This window comes from Dipteris shenzhenensis, chromosome 8 (assembly GCF_047967505.1).
Source record: "Dipteris shenzhenensis isolate YYH24624 ecotype China chromosome 8, Dip_SZ_1.0, whole genome shotgun sequence".
NCBI lineage: Eukaryota > Viridiplantae > Streptophyta > Polypodiopsida > Gleicheniales > Dipteridaceae > Dipteris > Dipteris shenzhenensis.
In genome coordinates this window covers 5,134,057-5,156,310 of record NC_141603.1, presented here as the reverse complement: position 1 = coordinate 5,156,310, position 22,254 = coordinate 5,134,057, and the positions used below count along the sequence as shown (strand labels likewise).

The window sequence follows — 22,254 nt, the reverse complement described above, 5'->3', positions numbered from 1 at the left end:
CCCGACTGGCTCTGCCTGTTCGCATCCGATTGCACCAAAGGGGGCCTCTCCTGAAGCTTATCTTCCAATACTCTCTTGCGATCATTAACCTCAGGCATATCCTCATCAGGAATGGTCTCGCACGCCACAGCATCCTTCTCATCGCCCTGGATTTGCATGGGAACCACATGCCGATTACAAGGCACTTCTGGAGGTCTACCAGCCTCAGCACTAGGCACATAAGACTTAGGATTCGAAGCAACTACCACCACTGAAGATGACGCAGGTATAGATCCATCCCGTGACACCTCCACCTTGCAAGAACTAGCCAAAACTGAACCAGGAGCCACATCTTTAACCCTGCCTTTTTTCCCGACTTCCTTCCATGAACCCTCGACATCCCTTTGAGAGGGATAGTATCTCCTGGGCTGGTATGTGACGGTTGCTATAGCTCTAGAGGAGGGTTGTTATGAATAATTTTCAAAGATGGTTTCTTCATCCTTGTGAGATGTTGTACATACGGCGCTATGATTCTGATGTGGAAATTTTATTGCCTGACAATTCATTAGGGTTCAGTCTAGACAGCAGGTCCTAGGATAACAATGGCTCTTGTCTTGGTGTTTGCTATTCGAAGCCCTTTCTTGGTGCCTAAAGATTCTTGGTTACTATGTCGAGATGATATTGGAAGTGCAGGACACGATTGAAAGCTTAAACACGGACCTTGAGTACAATGAGATGAACAATGAAACGCTCAAAATCTATTACAATTACCCCCTCAAGGAAAGAATCAAAGTAGCCACCCAAGGATGTGGACTACATGATGTGGAGATGTGGATTGAGGATATCCACAAGGAGAAATGTGGATCAGAGGATCCCACAGATGTTGACTATTCAAAGGACACTTTCTATATAAGAGGCCTATCATGTATTGTTGATATAGCACATTGGAATAGATTGAGTGTTTCATACTTCCTTTCTCTCTCTCGTGGAGTTTCTTCTTATGGTTTGATCCTCCGTGATCTTTATGCTCATTGAGTGATAGATTAGGCTAAGTACAATCTGCACTTTGTCATGGTATCAGAGCATAGGTATAGCTTTCCTACTTTAGCTCATTAGTAGTTCACTAGGATTGCTCCCATTCCTAGATTAGTTTCAGAATGAAAGATTAGTTTTAGGTCTCGAGAGTTTCTCGCCTCTAATTTTGAGAGAGAGATTTCTTGAGCTCGTTTACATTGTGAGAGATCTTCTTCCGAGAGAGAGAGTTCCTTCCATCTTCGTGATCTTATGAGTTTGAGAGTTTTGTGAGAGCATTTGAGAACTCTTTATGAGAGAGTTGTCTCTTGAGAGAATCCTTTAGCTTCAGTTTGAGAGAGAGTGTTCTCTTTTGATTTGTTTTGTTGACAGATTCTTCGTGGAAAGAGTTACTCTCTTCAAGGTCTTTTGGAGAGTATTCATTCTGTTCTTCTTGCTTTCTCTAAGGTTTCTTTGAGAAATTTTGAGTGTTCTAAAAGGTCGAAAGCAGTGTCTTGTAGCCTCCTAAGCTACTGTCTCTAGTCTCAGTATGGTAAGACAACACAACAGCCAGAGCTATCTATGAGCTCCAACCACCACGAAGCAAGAAGCTGCAAGAAGACAGCGAACTCAAAGAGCACGCTCCAACAATAGAAACTCCAGGCTCCGCAACGCTCTGTAACAACCATCTCCAACACCAGACTTATGGGTACGGGATTACAGCTGCGCCTCCACGATGACCAACGGAATGCATGATCCAAGCTTCCAGCCCATGCAAACCTCCATGCCCTCGCGACGGGCAGTCTTCAACGCCACGACCAACAATGGCTTTAGGGCTTTAGCCGCTCTCTGAAGCTTCTCCAACGAACCGCAACGATGCAAGATGCCTCGCGAAGATTGGTAGCCTCACATCGTTGTTCCGCTTGCCATCGTCTTTGGTTTCATTTTCTGCAGATCTTCTTGATAAGGTTTCCTTGACAAGACACGTGGCAAAGATAAGACCATGGTTAATGTCTTGAACCTTGGTCAAGTCAGTGGAAGTAGGGTCAATTGAACCCACAGAGGTAAGGTTAGGTAAGGGTTTTCTGACATGTGGCAAATCAAAAGAAATCATGGTTAAGTTAACTCATCACACTAAACTATAACTAGGTTCAAGTTTAGGATTGATTAAAAGATTGCCATGTGACACAATGCCACGTAAGCACAACAGTTCTTACTAAGCACAGTTTTAACATGCACCATGTGAATGCCTGTGTCACATCATTAGGCCATCTCTTCTTTACAAAATCTTCGACAAGCCATAACTTGCAATCCAGGAGGAATTTACAAACGCTCCAAAAAGAAAAAGTGATCGTCTTTGAGCTCTATGTGCCTGTCACATCAGAATCATTGTTAGCAATTAGACACTGCCAATATTGAAAGAAATCAATTGATAAGACCTTTGCAACAAATGGAAAAGCAACGTATAAATGCAATAAGCATGCCAAAAGCATAAGTGCATGAGATGACCATAGCATAGAACATGGCATCCACACATAAAGCATTAAGACACATGGAAGAACAAAGTATCACACATCAAGCTACATCAAGGAAAGAAGTGAACGCCATCAACATCAAGCATTGAGAAGCAAAAACCTTGCCATCTTCAGTCCACATGTTTGTAAATCAAACCTGACCACCTGAGAGTAGCCATGTAAGCACCCAGGGGAGGTATTGACATGTCAAAGCCACACTTGACCACCTTATGTAGCAATGTATGCACTAAGGGGAGGTGATGGAATGTAACTTACATTTGACCACCTTGCAGTAGCCAAAGGATCATGGCACCAAGGGAAAGTATTGAGATATGGTGCCATGAGCACACATAATTAGAGGCTAAAGTATGTGCTAAGGAAAGAATCAAAGTAGCCACCCAAGGATGTGGACTACATGATGTGGAGATGTGGATTGAGGATATCCACAAAGAGAGATGTGGATCAGAGGATCCCACAGATATTGACTATTCAAAGGGCACTCTCTATATAAGAGGCCTATTGTGTATTGTTGATATAGCACATTGGAATAGATTGAGTATTTCGTACTTCTTTTCTCTCTCTCATAGAGTTTCTTCTATGGTTTGATCCTCCGTGATCTTTATGCTCATTGAGTAATAGATTAGGCTAAGTACGATCCGCACTTTGTCACGTATTGTAAGGATGTGCTAAGGAAAGAATCAAAGTAGCCACCCAAGGATGTGGACTACATGATGTGGAGATGTGGATTGAGGATATCCACAAAGAGAGATGTGGATCAGAGGATCCCACAGATATTGACTCTTCAAAGGGCACTCTCTATATAAGAGGCCTATTGTGTATTGTTGATATAGCACATTGGAATAGATTGAGTGTTTCGTACTTCTTTTCTCTCTCTCATAGAGTTTCTTCTATGGTTTGATCCTCCGTGATCTTTATGCTCATTGAGTAATAGATTAGGCTAAGTACGATCCGCACTTTGTCACGTATTGTAAGGAGCTTAAAAGCAAGCGTAGTTTTGCCAAACTAGCACTTTAGTTGTATCGTTTGGATGGTTTATGCCGGGTTTAAGAGTAAAAGATCAAGTTCATGTAAAGCCAATGAAATCTTTTTACATAATATATTGAGAACTACCAAGGCATCATTTGGTAATCATAGGTTAGAAAAAAGTATGTAAAACTATGGACATACCAATATAATGAAGTCTCTTTATACGTAATAGACAAAACTAGATGTATGTTATAATCATCTATACCATATTCATGCTCTCAAAGCATTTAGATTGACTTAAGAACAGCTATTTACAGAAAGCATTACATGAAAGCTGATATACATTGTAATCATCCAAGCAACCAAGGAATAACTTTCCTCATTCTTATCCTTCCAACGTAGTTGTTGCTGTGTGCAATTTGCCTTGCCACATCTTCCACATAGCATGGTAGAAAGCTACAGGAAAAATGTATATTCTTTAAGCACTAACATCATCTCAAGAGCATTTCAAATCATCCAAACAACACATCCAAGCCACTCCCACCTTGTTTCTAGCAACAAAACTCAGTTTCATCCTTCAAATATCCACCTCACCTATCTTTCCATCTTTCTATCAAGAACATTTCAAAGACTGGCTACTCTAGGTGCAATAGCATCACCAATAGTCACAGAATATTGTTCACGGCTCTATCTTTGATAATAGTGCAGAGGCTGCATGACCATCATTACAAACCTGGAGATTCTTGACGTCATGTACAGGTGTCAATGTATTGATTAGGGCACACACAATAGCCAGCTCCTCACTGTGCCCCCATAACCCATCTTTAATTGCGCAATGGCTATGTTACTTAACATCCAATGCAAATTTGGGACATACCCTTCCTCATTTGAAGACAAATCTTATAGCTCAGCATATATACTTTAACTCGGGGAATGTCTTGTATCCCCTACAAAACTGAATACATTATCCAGCAACGTCAGTCCACCAACTCTGCTCTAGCTTTTTCCATGCTCGTTTTTCCACTGGCATTGGCCTAACCTCCTTCGCTTTTTTTTGCATGTGAGCATCTGCATAGATGTTAGACATCAAAACATAAGCAGCAGCATCATTTTCATCCAGTTGCACTGCATGTTCAAAGGCCAGCCTTCCAAGCTTTACATTACCCCACTTTCGACAAGCAGCCAAAACACTATGCCACACAGCAAGATTAGGATGGAAAGGCATTTTCTTCACCATCCCTACCGCTTTGTCTAACTGCCCTGCACGGCCAAGGAGGTCAACAATGACACTGTGGTGCTCAATCTTTGGAGTGATGCCATGGTCCTTGCTCATGCCCTGAAAGTACTTTTGGCCCTTATCCACTAGACCCGTGTGACTGCATACAGTAAGAATAATAGAGAATGTAACCTCGTCTAGCTTTATCCCTTCTCTTTTCATTCTCTCAAGCAAATGAAACACTATTTCACTTTCCCCTAGCTGGGCATATCCTGCTATCAGTGCATTCCATGAGACTACATCTCGAACTGGCAACTTGTCAAACGCTTCCTGTGCTGTAGCAAGCAAGCCACAATTGGCATACATATCCAGCAAAGTGTTGCCAACAAAAAGATCTCTTTCCAGCCCCTTTCTGACAATTTCAGCGTGGATTCCTCGGCCCTTGTCTATGGCTCCAATGCTGCCACAAGCCTTCAAGCTGCCAAAAAGAGTAACAGCATCTGGAGAGAGACCCTCCAGTTGCATCTGTTGAAAACAGTTCAGTGCTTCTTCACCAAGCCCTTGCTCGGCATATCCGGTGATCAATGCATTCCACAAGATTGTGTCTCGAACTACCAGTTTGTCAAACACCTCTTGTGCTTTCTCAAGCAAGCCACATTTGGCATACATATCCACCAAGGTGCTGCAAACAAGAAGATTTCTTTCCAAACCCATTATGGCAACCTCGGTGTGTATTTCTTGGCCCTTATCTATGGCTCCTATGCTGCCACAAGCTTTCAAGCTGCAAACAAATGTGATAGCATCTGGAGAGAGACCCTCCAGCTGCATCAATTTGAAACAGCTCAGCGCTTCCCTGCCAAGCCCATGCTCGGCATACCCTTGAATAAGTGCATTCCAGGAGACTATATCTCGAACTGGCAGCTTGCCAAATGCTTCCCGTGCATTTGCAAGTAGGCCACATCTTGCATACATATCCACCAAGGTGTTGCCAACAAAAAGATCTCTTTCCAGCCCCTTTCTGGCAATCTCAGCATGTATTTCTTGGCCCTTGCCTATAGCTCCTATGCTGCCACAAGCTTTCAGGCTACAAACAAATGTGACATCATTTGGAGAGACACCCTCCAGTTCCATATGTTCGAGACAGTTCAGCACTTCTTCACTAAGCCCATGCTCGGCATATCCTGTGATCAGTGCATTCCATGACACATCGCTTCGAACTGGTAGCTTGTCAAATGCCTCCTGTGATTCTGCAAGTGAGCCAAATTTGGCATACATATCCACCAAGGTGTTGCAGGTAAAAAGGTCTCTTTCCAGCCCCTTTCTTGCAATCTCAGCATGCATTTCTCGGCCCTTGTCTATGGCTCCTACGCTGCCACAAGCTTTCAAGCTGCAAACAAATGTGACGGCACTTGGCGAGACACCCTCAAGTCGCATGTGTTCAAGACACGCCAACGCCTCCTGACCAAGCCCATGCTCAGCATATCCTGTCATTAGTGCAGTCCAGGAGACCTCGTTTCTAACTGGCAGCTTGTCAAACACTTCCCATGCTTGTGCAAGCAAGCAAAATTTGGCATACATGTCCACCAAGGCATTGCCAACAAAAAGATTTCCTTCCAGCCCCTTTCTAGCAATCTTGGTGTGTATTTCTCGGCCCTTGTCTATGGCTCCTATGCTGCCACAAGCTTTCAAGCTGCAAACAAATGTAACAGCATCTGGATAGACCCCCTCCAGTTCCATCTTTTCAAAACAGTCCAGTGCTTCCTTACCAAGCCCATGCTCAGCATATCCTGCAATTAGTGCATTCCACGAGACTACGTCTTGAGCTGACAGCTTGTCAAATGCTTTCCGTGCTTTTGCAAGCAAGCCACATTTGGCATACATATCCACCAAAGTGTTGCCAATAAAAAGATCTCTTTCAAGTCCCTTTCTAGCAATCTCAGCATGTATTTCTCGGCCCTTGACTATGGCTCCTATGCTGCCACAAGCTTTCAAGCTGCAAACAAATGTGACAGCATCTGGAGCGAGACCCTGCAGTTGCATCTGTTCGAAACAGTTCAGGGCTTCCTCACCATGCCCATGATCGGCATATCCTGCAATTAGTGCAGTCCATGAGACCTCGTTTGGGACTTGCAACTTGTCAAATGCTTCTTGTGCTTTTGCAAGCGAGCCAGATTTGGCATACATATCCACCAAGCTGCTGCTGACAAAAAGATCCCTTTCTAGCCCCTTTCTGGCAATCTCTGCGTGTATCTCTCCACCTCTTTTTGCATCTTTCAGTCTAGCACAAGCCTTCAATAAGGGCACAAAGGTATACTTGCTAGGATGTACAGAATCCTCTTGCATTTTCTGGTAAAGGTCCAGGGCATGCTGTGACTCCCCACCTTCAATATAACCCATGATCAGAGACGTCCAAGAATATACATTGCGATCAATCAACGTGTTAAAAACCTGCTGAGCATCGCACATGCTTCCGACTTCGACTAACATGGGGACGAGGTAGTTCCCAAGGGAACTATGATCTTCCAGCCCCCTTCTGCACACGTAGGCATACAAGCGTTTGGCATTCGCTAGATTTTTTTTTGTTCTGCACTTCTGCAAGATGCACGTAAGGTTTTGAACTGAAGGCAGCTGGGGCATCTGTTCCATAGTCGTGAGCGCCTCCTCTAAGCTGAGCGTTTCCCAGCCGCTCTTCTCTCTCTGTCCTTGTGCTTTAGATACCTTCATCTGTATTCTAGACCGGAAGTTGGCCTTGCCACACCACTCCTCTAGGCGACGATCTTGGGCCTGACCATGGGATGCTTTGACATTTAGCATACCTTTAACCCAACGTAATTGCAGGGTCCGTTGCGACTCCTTGGTAATCTTATGGTTGAAATCTGGAGAGCTTGGGTTTGTCTCGTCAGGCTAACCAATCAACACCCTTAGTTGTGCAAATCGTTCGGTTCACATTCGTGACACAATTAAGTCATTTAGTTCAGACTTGTGATTTCTGGAATTGGCCCTTATTCGGTTCTATAACACGTAATTACCATGTAAAGACTCTCAGTCTCACGCTGCATAGTTTCGTTACGGTTGCGTCATGAGACGTACGCCCGGGTATATGTTCATCGTCAAGACTTCAGGCAATTCTGAAAGAGGAGACGGAGAAATCTGTCACAGGGGAGGAGATCCCGGCGAGCCAGAATCATCCTCCATTCTGGCAGTACGAGCACGGGAATTTTTTGCCTTAGACTAGAGTAGAAGAGTAGATTCTAATAAACTTTCATTCATTCATTCATTCTTTCTTTCTCTATATATATATTTACACACAAAATATCTATATCTACATATACATAAATAAGTATATATTTTTAGGTTTAGAGCTTTGCAGCATGCAATCATGAACTCAATTGATATGCAAATGAAAACAATCATAAGTTCTAGAATTGAATAGACTCTTGGACTACAGCACATGCCTACTGGCCTTGTTTGTGTTTTTACAATTGAAAGAGAGACGGACCATCGACTATGACTACAAAGACGTCTACTGCATTATATGCAGCTGCTACACAATGTACTATAGAGACGACCAACAAAAACCGACTCTCATCAAGCTCTAGAAGCTTGGAAGGGACAAAAGGAAGGACTCTATTGCCATCATCATAGATATAGAAGTCGCCATCACCGCGCTTCTACAGTTCTCCTCGTCAGATGACTATGCCATCACTTGCCAAGTGTCCCCTCATGCATAGACTGACCAATCACTGCCTTCTCGTGCATGGACCAATTGTTGCCAACGATCCACGTAGAACTTACCTCCACATGCACTCAAACCATGTGCCCGTGCTAACCCAAATGTTTAGGATCACCTATGAGCCTTACTGCCAACATTCCCCCCCAGAAGACGAATGGGGATGCGCAACAAAATATGACAACTGTGGCAACCACTACATCACCTATGAGCCTTACTGCCAACATTCCCCCCCAGAAGACGAATGGGGATGAGCAACAAAATATGACAACTGTGGCAACCACTACATGAACTATGTATTTGAAGATTTCCCCACAAAGAACCAAAATCTACAAAACAAACATCTAGGCTTATTTGAATGGACTAAACTATGACCTGCTCACTAAGTGCCAAGGTCATGTCAATTATTGTGTGTTTACGAAAAACCTCCACAGTGTAATTTTCTGTTCAAAAGCTAAAAAGCCCAGTCTTGATCATCAAAAATTGTTTCAACTGAACCTATGAACTCTTCTTTGGATGTAGATCCCTTGACTACACATGCCTTATCCTCTGAATTGTCCTGCAGAAGCTCATCTTTTTGTTTTTTGTAACAATACCTCTCAATATGCCCTTCATGACCACAATAGTAACACACACGACCATCTAAATGTCCTTTACCTGATGATCACTTGTTTTCTTTTGTTGTGTATGCAGTGTTTGCAAACGATTGCAATAGATCATCACGCCTCTCTTTGCTGAGAAGAAGACCCACACAATCAAGATAATTGGCATTTTCATCCAAATGCAACTCTCATGCTGTTTCACTGTATTTTGAAGGTAGACTCTTCAAGAGAATTGCCTTCTTGTCATCAGCTTCGACTCCTGAACCGAGTTCATGTAACTACCTCAAGAGAGCTTCCCAGATTTTTGCTTTCATCCATCTTCAAATCAAATAATTCTTGCTTTAGAATTGCTTTCGAATGCTTCATACGTACCCCAAATAACATCTCAAGAATTCTCGCGTTTTCAGCACCCAACTTCTTTACATCAACATGATGAAAATAATTAGTTCCCAGAGCACGACCAATCAGTCCTATGGCTTTGTCATTCCTTTGAATCCATGACGCTAATTCATGTTCATTATCCAGCTTCTTATCTATACCATCCACGAGACCCCAGAGACCTTTTTGCATCAAATAGAGACTAGTGGCTAACTACCATGAAGAGAAGTTTCGACCAGTAAACTTTATGATGGAGCTACCAATCGATTTTTCCTTCTTTGTATAATCCATTACATCGTTTAGGAACCTTACTATTGCTCTGAAGCAAGCGTCAACCAACAGATAAATTGCTTCTCATCTTCTTCTATAAACTTAATTGCGAGGTTGTCGACAATCTTGAGGGAAGAACCTGACTGTGTGCTTGAAGAAAAATGTTGCTCTAGATATGAGACTGCTTCGACATGCAAACTTATACTGATCTTGCACGCTCACTGAATTACCTCCCACGAGATCTTCTAACACTGCTCTGATACCACTGTTAGGTTTAGAGCTTTGCAGCATGCAATCACGAGCTCAATTGATACACAAATGAAAACAATCACCCTCTATTTAGTTCCAGAATTGAACAGACTCTTGGAATTTAGCGCATGCCTATTGGCCTTGTTGTACAAAAACCGACTCTCTTGGAGGAAGGAATCAATTGCCATCATTGTAGATATAGGAGTCGCCATCACGTGTTTCTATAGTTTTCCTCATTAGATGACTGGGCCATCAAGTGTTCGCTCATGCATAGACTGACCAATCACTGCCTTCTCGTGCATGGACCAATCGTTGCCAACGATCCATGTAGAACTTACCTCCACATGCACTCAAATCGCATGCCTATGCTAACCCAAATGTTTAGCATTACCTATGAGTCTTACTACCAACACACACACACACACACAAAAATATACATACATACATACATACATACATAAATAAATATACATAGATCTATATATATATATATACATATTGTCTCTCTCTCTCTCATCTCTCGCTCGCTCTCTTTGTCCTCTCTCTCTCTCTCTTTGTGCTCTCTCTCTCTCTCTCTCTCTCTCTCTCTCTATTTAGGAACCTTCTACAATTGTTCTTGAAGCAAGCTTTAGCAACAGATCAATTGCTTCTCGTCTTCTTCTATAAACTTGACTGCGAGGTTGTCGACAATCTTGAGGGAAGAACCTGACTATGTGCTTGAAGGAAAACGTTGCTCTATGAGACTTCTTTGACATGCAAACTTAAACTGATCTTGCACACTCACCGAACCACCTCCCACGAGATCTTCTACCACTGCTTTGATACCACTGTTAGGTTTAGAGCTTTGTAGCATGCAATCACAACTTCAATTGATACACAAATGAAAACAATCACCTTCAATTAAGTTCCAAAATTGAATAGACTCTTGGACTATAGCGCATGCCTACTGGCCTTGTTCATGTGTTTACAAACTGAAAGAGAGATGGACCATCAACTATGATTGCAAAGACCTCTACTGCATTATGCACAGCTACTACACAATGTACTACAGAGACGACCAACAAAAATCAACTCTCTTGGAGGAAGGACTCTATTGCCATCATCATAGATATAGAAGTCGCCATCACCGTGCTTCTACAGTTTTCCTTGTCAGATGATTGCGCCATCACTTGCCAAGTGTCTGCTCATGCATAGACTGACCACAATCACTGCCTTCTCGTGCATGGACCAATCGTTGCCAATGATCCATGTAGAACTTACCTCCACATGCACTCAAATCACGTGCCCATGCTAACCCAAATGTTTAGCATTACCTATGAATCTTACTGCCAACACACACACACACAAACATATACATACATAAATAAATAAATAAATAAATAAATATACATAGATCTATATATATATATTATAGATATTATATATATGTATATATGTATGTATGTATGTATGTATATATATATATATATATATATATATATATATATATATACATATACATACATATATATATATATATACATATATATATATATATACATATATATATATATATATATATATATATGTATATATATATGTATATACATATGTATATATATGCATATATATATATATGTATATATATATGCATATACATATGCATATATATATATATGTATATATATGCATATGTATATATATGCATATATATATATATGTATATATATATGCATATACATATGCATATATATATGCATATATATATACATATATATATGCATATATATATATCTATATATATATGTATATATATATGTATGTATATATATGTATGTAAATATATATATGTATGTATATATATGTATGTATATATATATGTATGTATGTATGTATGTATGTATATACATACATACATACATACATACATACATACATATATATATATATATATATATATATATATATATATATATTCTCTCTCTCTCTCTCTCTCTCTCTCTCTCTCTCTCTCTCACACACACACACACACACACACACACATCTCTCGCTCTCTCTCTTTGTCCACTCTCTCTATCCCTCTCTCTTTGTCTTTTGTGTGTGTGTGTGTGCATGCGTGCGTGCATGCCTGTGTGTGTGTATGTATGTATGTATGTATATATATATATATATATATATATATATAGGTTTGTGTGTGTGTGTGTGACATGCATTGATATCTGTGCCATCTCTTATCTACACTTTTCTCCATCCCTCCAGCAATTTTGATCTTCTTTTCTTTTCTCTAACACCACATTCTTATCTGCATTTGGACAACCTCATCACTGCCATCATCCCCCCCCCTTACTGCACCGATGCAAGAGCCACATATAAGCCACCAGGGCTAGCCATGGATAGAAAAAATCCAGGTATTCATATATCCCACTTTGGAATCTTCTATATTTGTGGCAGTAGTGTTTTATTGATCTATGATTGTCTAGACCTTACTTTTCCTTAAATCGCAGTCCTTGCTCCATAGAGAACATGAATATTTCCTAGAAAACACGATTTGAGGCCCTCTTTGCATGAAAACACCCCATATCGTGTTTATGGAAAAAATATGCTATGTATGCTATTATTTGGTAAAAAACGCGATTTGGAGTAGTTTTCTTAAAAAAACTAGAATATGGTGTTTTTGAGCAAATGCGTGTGCAAGAGTTTGTAGAATGCATAGAAAAAGACAAGTTTACAACAAGTACTAACTTATTAGTATGTAGATAACAAGAGCTTGATGGGTTGAGCTAGAGATACAGTGGGTCTAGGTCATGGATCTTGAGCTATAGTGGGTCACTGTGATAGAGCTGGTGAGGCTGTGGGTGATAGTTTAATGGGTGTCAACTTGATGGGTTGACACCCATTAAGATAGAGCTATAGTGGGTCTGGGTGATGGAGCTTGAGCTGTAGTCAGTGTGATAGAGTTGTTTGAGGTTTTGGTTGATGGGTGTCAGCTTGATGGGTTGAACTAGAGCTATAGTGGGTCTGGGTGATGGAGCTAGAGCTGTATTGCTATTCAGTGTGATAGAGCTCATGAATTCGTCACACTGATTGTTGGATCTCGCTACCTTGCTATCTGCATACAATGATTCTCCACATGCACCTCAAACTTTCTTGAAACCTCTTCAAGCCAGTTGTGCATCACTGTAATCGTCAATAACCAAGACCACCACATAAGACATGCAAGTTCCATGATGACATAGTAACCCTCTGCATGTAGTTGTAAACTTCTGTAGCCTCAGAGGTGGAGGGAACCACTACGTGGTCTGTATCGTTTGTGAAAGTGATTGTCACAACGTGTACTGCTACACTAAGTAGCCATGCGCCTTCGTTAATATCCAAACCCAACGCAGACCCAAACATTGATGAACTGTTCGATGGCATGAACCAACTACATCGTCCACTCCTATCAGCTAACTCCTTCAACCACCGCTCTGATACCAAAATGAAACGTTCTATTCACAACTCAGTCTCTCTTATGGGAATCACGGCGGGTGATGGCATGCTCTTTAACCTCCCAACCAAATCTCTGTGTCAGCATACCACCAAGAAGATTAATCACGTTTCAGTAACTCGCATGCTAATCCAAAAAGCCCCAATTCCCTAGATTGATCTAGTATGCCACATATCATCATTCAAGGGTACCTCTTAAATGCATCTTTTACCCCTCTCTTGGTAGTTTGGCTGCAACTACTCGGCATTTCGGATCCACTTCCTTTCTTCCATGTTGGGTTTGAGAAATTTCAAATGTTCAGCCCAAATTGGAGAATCAAAATTGTAGATGATTTCCCCATAACAAAAACACTCGATCTTCGATGCATTTGTTTTATCTTTACCATTCTTAAGAACCTTTGTCCTTCTGCTTGGGACATGGTGGCTTACCACTAGTTGTCACTTGGTTCGCTAGACACTTGGTGATTTTTACCATTGAACCAATAGTCTCAGTCATCATGCACAAACTTGTTATAGGTATTGCAATACTTAGTTTTGCACTCTTCTTCTAAGTTTCCACCCCTAGAACACTTATTACACCATTTCTCATTATTGCTAGTTTTCCTCAAATGCCCCATTCCTTCAAGGATTTTTCAACTCGGTTTTGAGCTTATCTTTCTTTGCTAGCATCTCCTTAGTGTCGTTGTTAGCATCTTTCTTCTTTTCCTTGTTCTTTAAGCCTTCACTCTTGTCCAGAGCAATAGCTTGGTCTAGCAATTCTTCATAAGTTTTAGTCAGATCGACTATCTCTAGCTTACATAGGTCTATCTCAGTGCATCGCATGATCAGCTAGGCTTGCATAGACTTATCATCTGGTATAGTATTCAACTGATTGATAAGATCTTACATCCTAAGCACAAAGTCTTGGATGGACTCCTTTGTTTTGCTTCAGCTCACTTAGTAGGAACATCTTTTTCATTAATCTCTTGCTTAAACCTCTATAGGAATGCTTCATAATTATTTACCAAGCAAGAAAATATCTAATTAAAAATTGGTTAAACCATCTCTGGGAATTTTTTATTAAGGTACATGGGAAATAGTTATCAGTGCTCTTGAAGTTTTAAAATTTTACCTTGATGTTGGTGCTAGACTTAAATTTCTCCACTCGTTCTTGAAGCGGCTTAGGTAGACAAGTCTTCCACTTGATAGAACCGAGTCACTGATTCTCCACCTATCATACCTACCTCCATGTGTATGAGATTGTTGTCGAATATCTACAATCAGCTCATTATACTATCTTTAGGCCTTAAGGGTGCACGTCATTGATTGTCCGTTGAATGTTCGTAGGCTAAGTAGAAATTTGTCCATGGTAAGAGGAACTCGGGAAAATTGTCTAAGCTGCTCCACAATCACTTCAAGTATTTGGTTGTCTCTCTCCATCAAAAGCATGCCGTTCTTTCTATTGCTTGAGTATTTGACCATTTGTTGTGGTTGGTCTTCTTCCTTCATATCTTTTTCAATGTAATTCCTTTGGAATGCCCGAGTATTGTCAAAGCCACTCTCTTACCTCCCTAAAATCATCCTCATGTTCATTTTGATGTTCCATAGAGGAAATGGCTAATCGCTTGAAAGCCAAGCTCTTTGTAGAAGAATGCTCATACTCCACCTACCTTGACGGACAGTCTACCAATCTTCTGGGATGCCTCACCCAAGATTAGTGTTATGTCCTTTTGAATTTTCATAGTAATCAACTTCCACCCCTAGGGTAGCGCCTCTCTCCTCACGCTCTTTGCTCGAGTTGGGAAGTTGATGTTTTTTCCAGTCTCCTTCAGGCATTGAACTTGGTTCTGAGACTGCTCCAATTCTCATGGTAGGATGTAGCTAATTCCTTTCGCTTAGGAACTCTTCATACCTAGCCGGTATCTTTGTATTCTTTCTGAGCATGTGTCAACCATTTACTAAGGTAGAAAGTATATGATTAACTATCTGAATACTTTGTGTATCCCACACTCTGGCCATCAAGCATAGCACTAGACTATGCCACTCATCTGGAGTTACTTGGCAAAATTTCTTGTAATAGGCCACACTTCCTAGCAAAACTGTTTCACTTCATTACTAGTCAGCATGAACCTCAGTGACCCCTCAATTCTAGGCTTACTACCTTGGCTCTCTAGATCTCTTGGACTAATAAATCATCAATTTACAATTAAATTGACCCCTCCCTAGCAAGATTGCCAAAATGTTGATGCTTTGCTTCACTCACCCATGACTAACTTAAGGTGCTCGATGCTATATTAACCCTTTATAGTGCTCAATGAAGATGCTCACTCTTGCAATCCTTAGGACGGTGTGCTTGGGTGGTAAAATAGATAACATTAAACACTCAAAGTTTGAGGTTAGTTGTTTTGCTGGAAGAATCGTATGCTGACAAAAGAATCTGAGTTTTGCACTATTTAAGGAAAATTCTAAGTACACAATATCACAAAATGAATCGACAATGTATAGATAAGGAAATCAATTTGTATTAATCTACTTCATACAATCAAGCCACCTTGGCATGCAATGACCACTAAGTGTCTCCCTAACCTAGTAACCTTAGGTGAGAGGGAGAGAACTTGGCACACTGTGTACAAATCAAGCCCCCTTGGCATGCAAGTGTAAGCTCCCTAACCTAGTAACATCAGGTGAGAGGGAGAGAACTTGGCACACTACTCTTTTGTTCTCTTCCCTCCCCCCTATTACAAAAGATTTCTACTAACTATGCAAAACCACCTTCCAAAATACATCACGCTCGGTGTGCCACATTACTGCCTACTACTAGTTGAATTGTTGCAATCACTTGCACCTCCACTGTAAATGGTGCTCAGCTCGGAATCTTCTCACCACTTTCAAGTGATTCGACACTTGGTAACTACACTTTAATTCTGCCCATGTTGGCCTGACCCTAGCGCCAAAACCCTCCCATGAAACCAAAAAGCATGGTAAAATGGGCTCTTAAGAGGCCACAACATTGCGGCCTCCTAGGAGCCCATTTTGCCATTATTTTTACCCCATTCAAAATCTCTTTCTTTGGAGGTTTCAAGCCCAAAAAATGGGGAAAGGGGGCTCCCAAGACGCTATGATGTCAAGGCCTCCTAGGAGATCCATTTCCATAATTTTTGGGAATTATTTTTTAATTGTTGTTGGGGTTGTTCTTTGATAAAGATGAGACAAAGAAGTCAAATTCTTTTAAGCAAATACAGCTCCCAAGAGTCCGCGATATGCAACCTCCTACCCTATTTTCTCTTTTTTTCCTTCTTTTTTGTTGTAGCCAAGCTATAGCAGGTGGATGCAAGAGGCTTTTCCAAAGACCAAAAAATTTGGCGAAGTGGCCTCCCAAGTGGGGGAGTGCTCCACCCCACTAAAGCAAAGTGTTGGAAAGGGGAAGGGAACAAGCCCTTGCAAAGTGAAAAAAAAGAGCAAAAGGGGGCTCAAAGAAGGCTACAACATCATGGCCTTTTGTGGGCTCCTTTGACCCTTTCTTTCGGGTACTTTGCATGGGCATGTGCCTTGACTTTTTCCAAGTAGCCCCAACATTGACCAAAAAATGGCAAAACGGGATCGATGTTACATCCTCCTCCGAGCCCATTTTGCTTATTCTTTTGGCCTTTAGCAAGGCTCTCATTCGAGAAACTTAGTTTAGATGCACTTTCTAAGCACAAAGCAAGTAAGGCAAAATGGGCTTCCAAGAGGCCATGATATAGGGGCCTCTTTAGAGCCCACTTTGACTTATTTTTTAGATGCTTGAAGTGGCTTCTTTGGCATGAAAGGGGCTCTACTTTAGCGCTTAAAAAGGGGGAAAAAAAGGCGCAAATAGGTCTTCAAGGAGGTTGCGATGTCGAGGCAATCTGTTTGCCCCTTTTTTTGCCCATTCGAGGGCTAAGGGAGAGCCCCTAAGTCACACAAAAAACAAGGCAATATGGGCCCTAGGAGGTCGTGATATCACAGCCCTTTGGAAGCTCACTTTGCATAATTTTTTTATGCTTAGAAAGGGCAGCATTACCACAAAGAAATTATGGTTGTTGGAATGGGGGAAAAAAAAGGGCCAAAGGAGGCTCCAAGGAAGCCAGGCTATGTATGATCCCATGAAAGGGAAAAGTATGAGGACAAAGGCTTCCATGAGGCTTCAAAATTCAGCCTATGAAGATTTTCTTTGCCCATTCTTTGTCATGAAATATGCATTTAAGAAGTTCCCAAAAAAGAGCATAATGGGCTTCTTGAACACCGTGATATCACAACCTTTAGGAAGCCCATTATGCTCAAATTTTGGGCCTCCCTTTCAGCCCATGAAAGGAATAATGGGGCTTGATTAAGGAAAAACATTGGCTCAAGAAATAGCAAAACATATGACCAAATAGGGCTCTCAGGAGGCTGGATATCGTGGCCTCCTGAGAGCCCTATTTGGTCATAATCTTTTCTCTACTTTGGCTTGCCATGCAAGGAAAAAGGGCATGTTTTTTGCACACCTAGATCTAGGGCACTTATAGAGGCCCCACTCTTAAAGGGGTGCCAAGGTAGGTAGACATGCTTGTCTAAACTCTCCTAATAGTATATCTATTATTTGCTACGCTATTATTAGCACAACTGTGTCAATAGCATCTATAATTATTAGCGCATTTCATAATAACACATTTATGTTGTTAGCAGGCATGTTATTAGCACACCTAGAAATTAAGAACACCTATTATTAGCACATTTGAGTTATTAGCATGTTGTTATTAGCACATTTATTGTTCACACATCTTTGGTTATTAGTAGGTTTTGTGTAGTTAGTAGGTATGTTATTAGCACAACTATAATTTATCACACCTATTATTAGCATATCTATAATTTAGCATAAATATTATTGGCATATTCATGTTATTATCATATCTATTCTTAGAACATCTCTTGTTGTTAGCACATCTATAATTTAGCACACCTATTATTAAGTACAATATATATAATTTAGCACAACTATTATTAGCACATTTTTTGAATTAAAATATTGTTATTATCACATCTCTTGTTAGCACATCTTTTATTGGTACCCCATAAGGGCCCATTTGTTATTAGCAATCTGTGTTATTAGCCTCTGTAATAATTAACATATACATTATTAGCACCTTTGTAATTTAGCACACCTATTTGTGTTATTAGCATATCATTATTAGCACATATGTCTTATATGTAATAATTAGCATACCTTTATTAGCGGGTATGTTATTAGAACATTTGTAATTTAGTACACCTATTATTAGCACATGTGTGATTTTAGCACATCAATTATCAGGACATATGCTAATTAACATCGATGTTATTAGCACGTATGTTATTAGCAGGTATGTTATTAGCACATCTGTGTTATTAACACATGTGATAATTAGAACATTGATGCTATTAGCATATTAGCATATCTCTTTGTTAATATATTATTGTATGGTTAAAGCCACATGACAATTGTCGATACAATATTGTATGGTTAAACCTGCATAACAATTTCTTTTTCCACATACCTAGACACCACAATGCTATATAATAAAATCCTATTGTGGAAATGATCATGTCTAGGTATGTAATGCTGACCTCTAGCTGTGCCCTATTAGTATATGAAAGACCATGTGTATGGACTTATAGGATATTAAGAGGTATACACGGCACAATTATTTCACATAAAATTGTTATGTGGCTTTAACATCTTGAGTGCACATACAAATATTAATATGGTATTGTATGGTTAAAGCACATAAGAATCCTCATTATGGTGGCTAATTAACCTTTTGTCTCTTTTTAACACTTTTCTTATAAACGTGATGGCTTCCGTGATCCTGCACTTATGGATGTAATCTCTTGCCATGGCCTAAAGACCATAACCGTAATCCTGAACATAAACTGACTCACTATGAATGTAATCTCAAGCCCTTAAAGTGTAGATGGTAATCTCAAGTAATGTGGGTGTAATCTTAGGCCCTCATAGTGGTGATTATAATCTCAACAACGATAAGAAGCACTGCATCAACATCAAGTGATCATAGTCACATGGAATGAGGCCTTTGAAAAAGTAGATAGCCATAATTTCCTCCTAATACAGATGCATATTCCATGTGTTCTCAGGTTAGAGAGAGACACAGAGAGAGTCAAAGATACATACATAGATAGATAGATAGAGAGAGAGAGAGAGAGAGTGAGTGAGTGGAACAAACTACCTTAATAAGATCCAATAGGCACCGATGCATGTGTTCTATGAATCCACATGCATGAAGGAACAACGAATAGAGAAGAAATGATGGGACATGTAGCAAAAACCTCATACTTCATAGGAGGAATCGATGATCACTTACCTTGGGAAGTACATTTAGATGATGGCCAATTGGGTGCATGCGTCCCACAAACCTCTCATTCGGGTGCTCTAGGGAAATGGAGCATGCACCCTCAACGAATTTCAAAAAAGTTAAAAGCCAACTGATGCCAAACAGATGTACAGGGGAGGAGTGTGCATTTGAGTTGAGGTGATGAGTCAAGGATCCACATTGGATTCCTAACTCACACATTCACAAGTGACCATCCAATGAGATTGAGTTATCATCCATACCATCATCAGTAACTTTTTGAATTCTCATCTGCACAAATGTCCAATGTTCCACTTGTTCAAATCCCAAGACTTTTGACCTTCTGCTACATTCTTATTTGCAAATGATAACATTTGTAAAATATCTCCCACTCTAAAATCCAAAGATATGCACTTTGTTTTCCTGATGACATGTGTTGGATAAGTCTCATCTCTGTCCCATGCAATAAATGCTTTGTTGGAAGTATTATAGGGCATAACATCTCCAAGGATTTCCATATCCCCACACTTATGCTTTAGCTCAACATGTGCACTAAGAATCCTTGATACGATAACCGCCACCTTATCTTTGCCAAGTCTTCTAAAGTGACAAATAGAATTTGGATCACTTTCATGGATTGTAGCAAATGCAACTACTTCTCTTTTGCAACATAGAATCACCTCCATCCCCGGAATAAATTTTATAGCCATCTCCTTTGTGAGTTTCCTTTGCAAACAAGCTGTAACAACCATTATAAAGAACATTAGTCTCTTCTCAATAATCTACTTTATTAATTATTTAAAAATCTAGATCTTGTTTAAAAAATTAATCAAACCCTAAATCCTAACCCCCAATCCCCAAAACCTAAACCCTAATTCAGACCCTTGAAACCATAAACCCTAAATCTTAAACCCTAACCCCTAATTTCTAAACCCTAAATTCTATACCAACCCTTAAACCCTAAGCCCTAGATCCTAAACCCTAATTCCTAAACCTAAATCCTAAACCCCTAAATCCTAATCCGTAAACACTAACCCCTAATCCCTAATCCCAAAACTCTAATTCCTAAACCCTAAACCCTAATACCTAAACCTAAAACCTAAATCCCTAAATCTTAATCTATAAACCCTAACGCCTAATCCCTAATCTTAAACCCTAAACCTAAACCCTAACCCCTAATTCTTATCTAATCCCTAGATCCTAAACCCTAACCTCAAAACCCTAAACCTAAACCCTATCCCCTAATTCCTAATCCTAGAACTCTAACCCCTAAACCTTAAACCCTAAACCCTAAATCCTACACCATAAACCCTAACCTATAAACCCTAATTTCCAAACCCTAATCCCTAAAACCTAACCCCTAATCCTTGAATAGTAAATGTTAATCTTGACTCTCTAAACCCTCAACCCTAACCAATAAAAACTAATCCCTAATCTCTAAACCCTAAACCCTAACTCTCAAACCCTAAATTCTAAACCCTAACCCCAAACCCTAAACCCTAAACCCTAACCCCCAAACCCTAAACCCTAAACCTACCCCCCAAACCCTAAACCCTAACCACCAAACCCTAAACCCTAACCCCCAAACGTCAACCCTATACCCTAAACCCTACCCCTCAAACCCTAAATCCAAACCACCAAACCCTAAACCCTAACTCACAAACCCTAAACCCTAGCCCCCAAACCACCAAACCCTAACCTTAAATCCATATGAGTGTTTTCAGTAATATCATTTATTTAAGTAATAGTTTTAATTAGAATTCATAAGTAGGAGTGGAATTGATAGTAGGAATGTGGGAATGGGAGTGGGAGTTGGGAGGTTGGTGGTGGGAGAAAGGGGGAGTGGGAGTGTGGAGGTGGGAGTGGGAGTAAGAGAGGGGAGGTGGGCGTGGGAGTTGGAGAGGGAGTGGGATTGTGGGAGGTGGGGATGGGGGTGGGGATGGGAGGATCGGAGTGGGAGTGGGAGAGGGAGTGGGAATGGGGGAGGTGGGGCTGGGGGTGGGAGAATGGGAGTGGGAGTGGGAGAGGGAGTGGGAATGAGGGAGGTGGGGGTGGGGTGAGGGTGGGAGGATGGGAGTGGGAGTGGGAGGGGTGGGGTGGGAGGATGGGAGTGGGAGAGGGAGTGGGAATGGGGGAGGTGGGGGTGGGAGTGGGAGGGGTGGGGTGGGAGGATGGGAGAAGGAGTGGGAATGGGGGAGGTGGGGGTGGGAGAATGGGCATGGGAGTGGGAATGGGGGAGGTGGGGGTGGGAGGATGGGAGTGGGAGGGGTGGGGTGGGAGGATGGAGGTGGGAGAATGGGAGTGGGAGTGGGAGTGGGAGTGGGAGTGGGAATGGGGGGGGGAGGGGTGGGGGTGGGAGGATGGGAGTGGGAGTGGGAGGATGGGAGTGGGAGTGAGAGGTGGAGGTGGAGGTGGAGGTGGGAGGATGGGAGTGGGTGGGAGAATGGGAGTGGGAGTGGGAAAGGGAGTGGGAATGGGGGAGGTGGGGGTGGGGTGAGGGTGGGAGGATGGGAGTGGGAGTGGGAGG

General features: G+C 41.2%; 1 protein-coding gene across 1 annotated transcript; it reads right to left on the bottom strand.

The window, feature by feature from the left end:
- Positions 1 to 3,859: 3,859 nt before the first annotated feature.
- On the bottom strand, positions 3,860 to 7,700 carry LOC147899008 (pentatricopeptide repeat-containing protein At2g39620-like). Its single transcript, XM_087378172.1, has one exon. The coding sequence runs from the start codon at positions 7,519 to 7,521 to the stop codon at positions 4,456 to 4,458; it is 3,066 nt and encodes a 1,021-aa protein (XP_087234298.1). The 5' UTR covers positions 7,522 to 7,700; the 3' UTR covers positions 3,860 to 4,455.
- Positions 7,701 to 22,254: the final 14,554 nt, after the last annotated feature.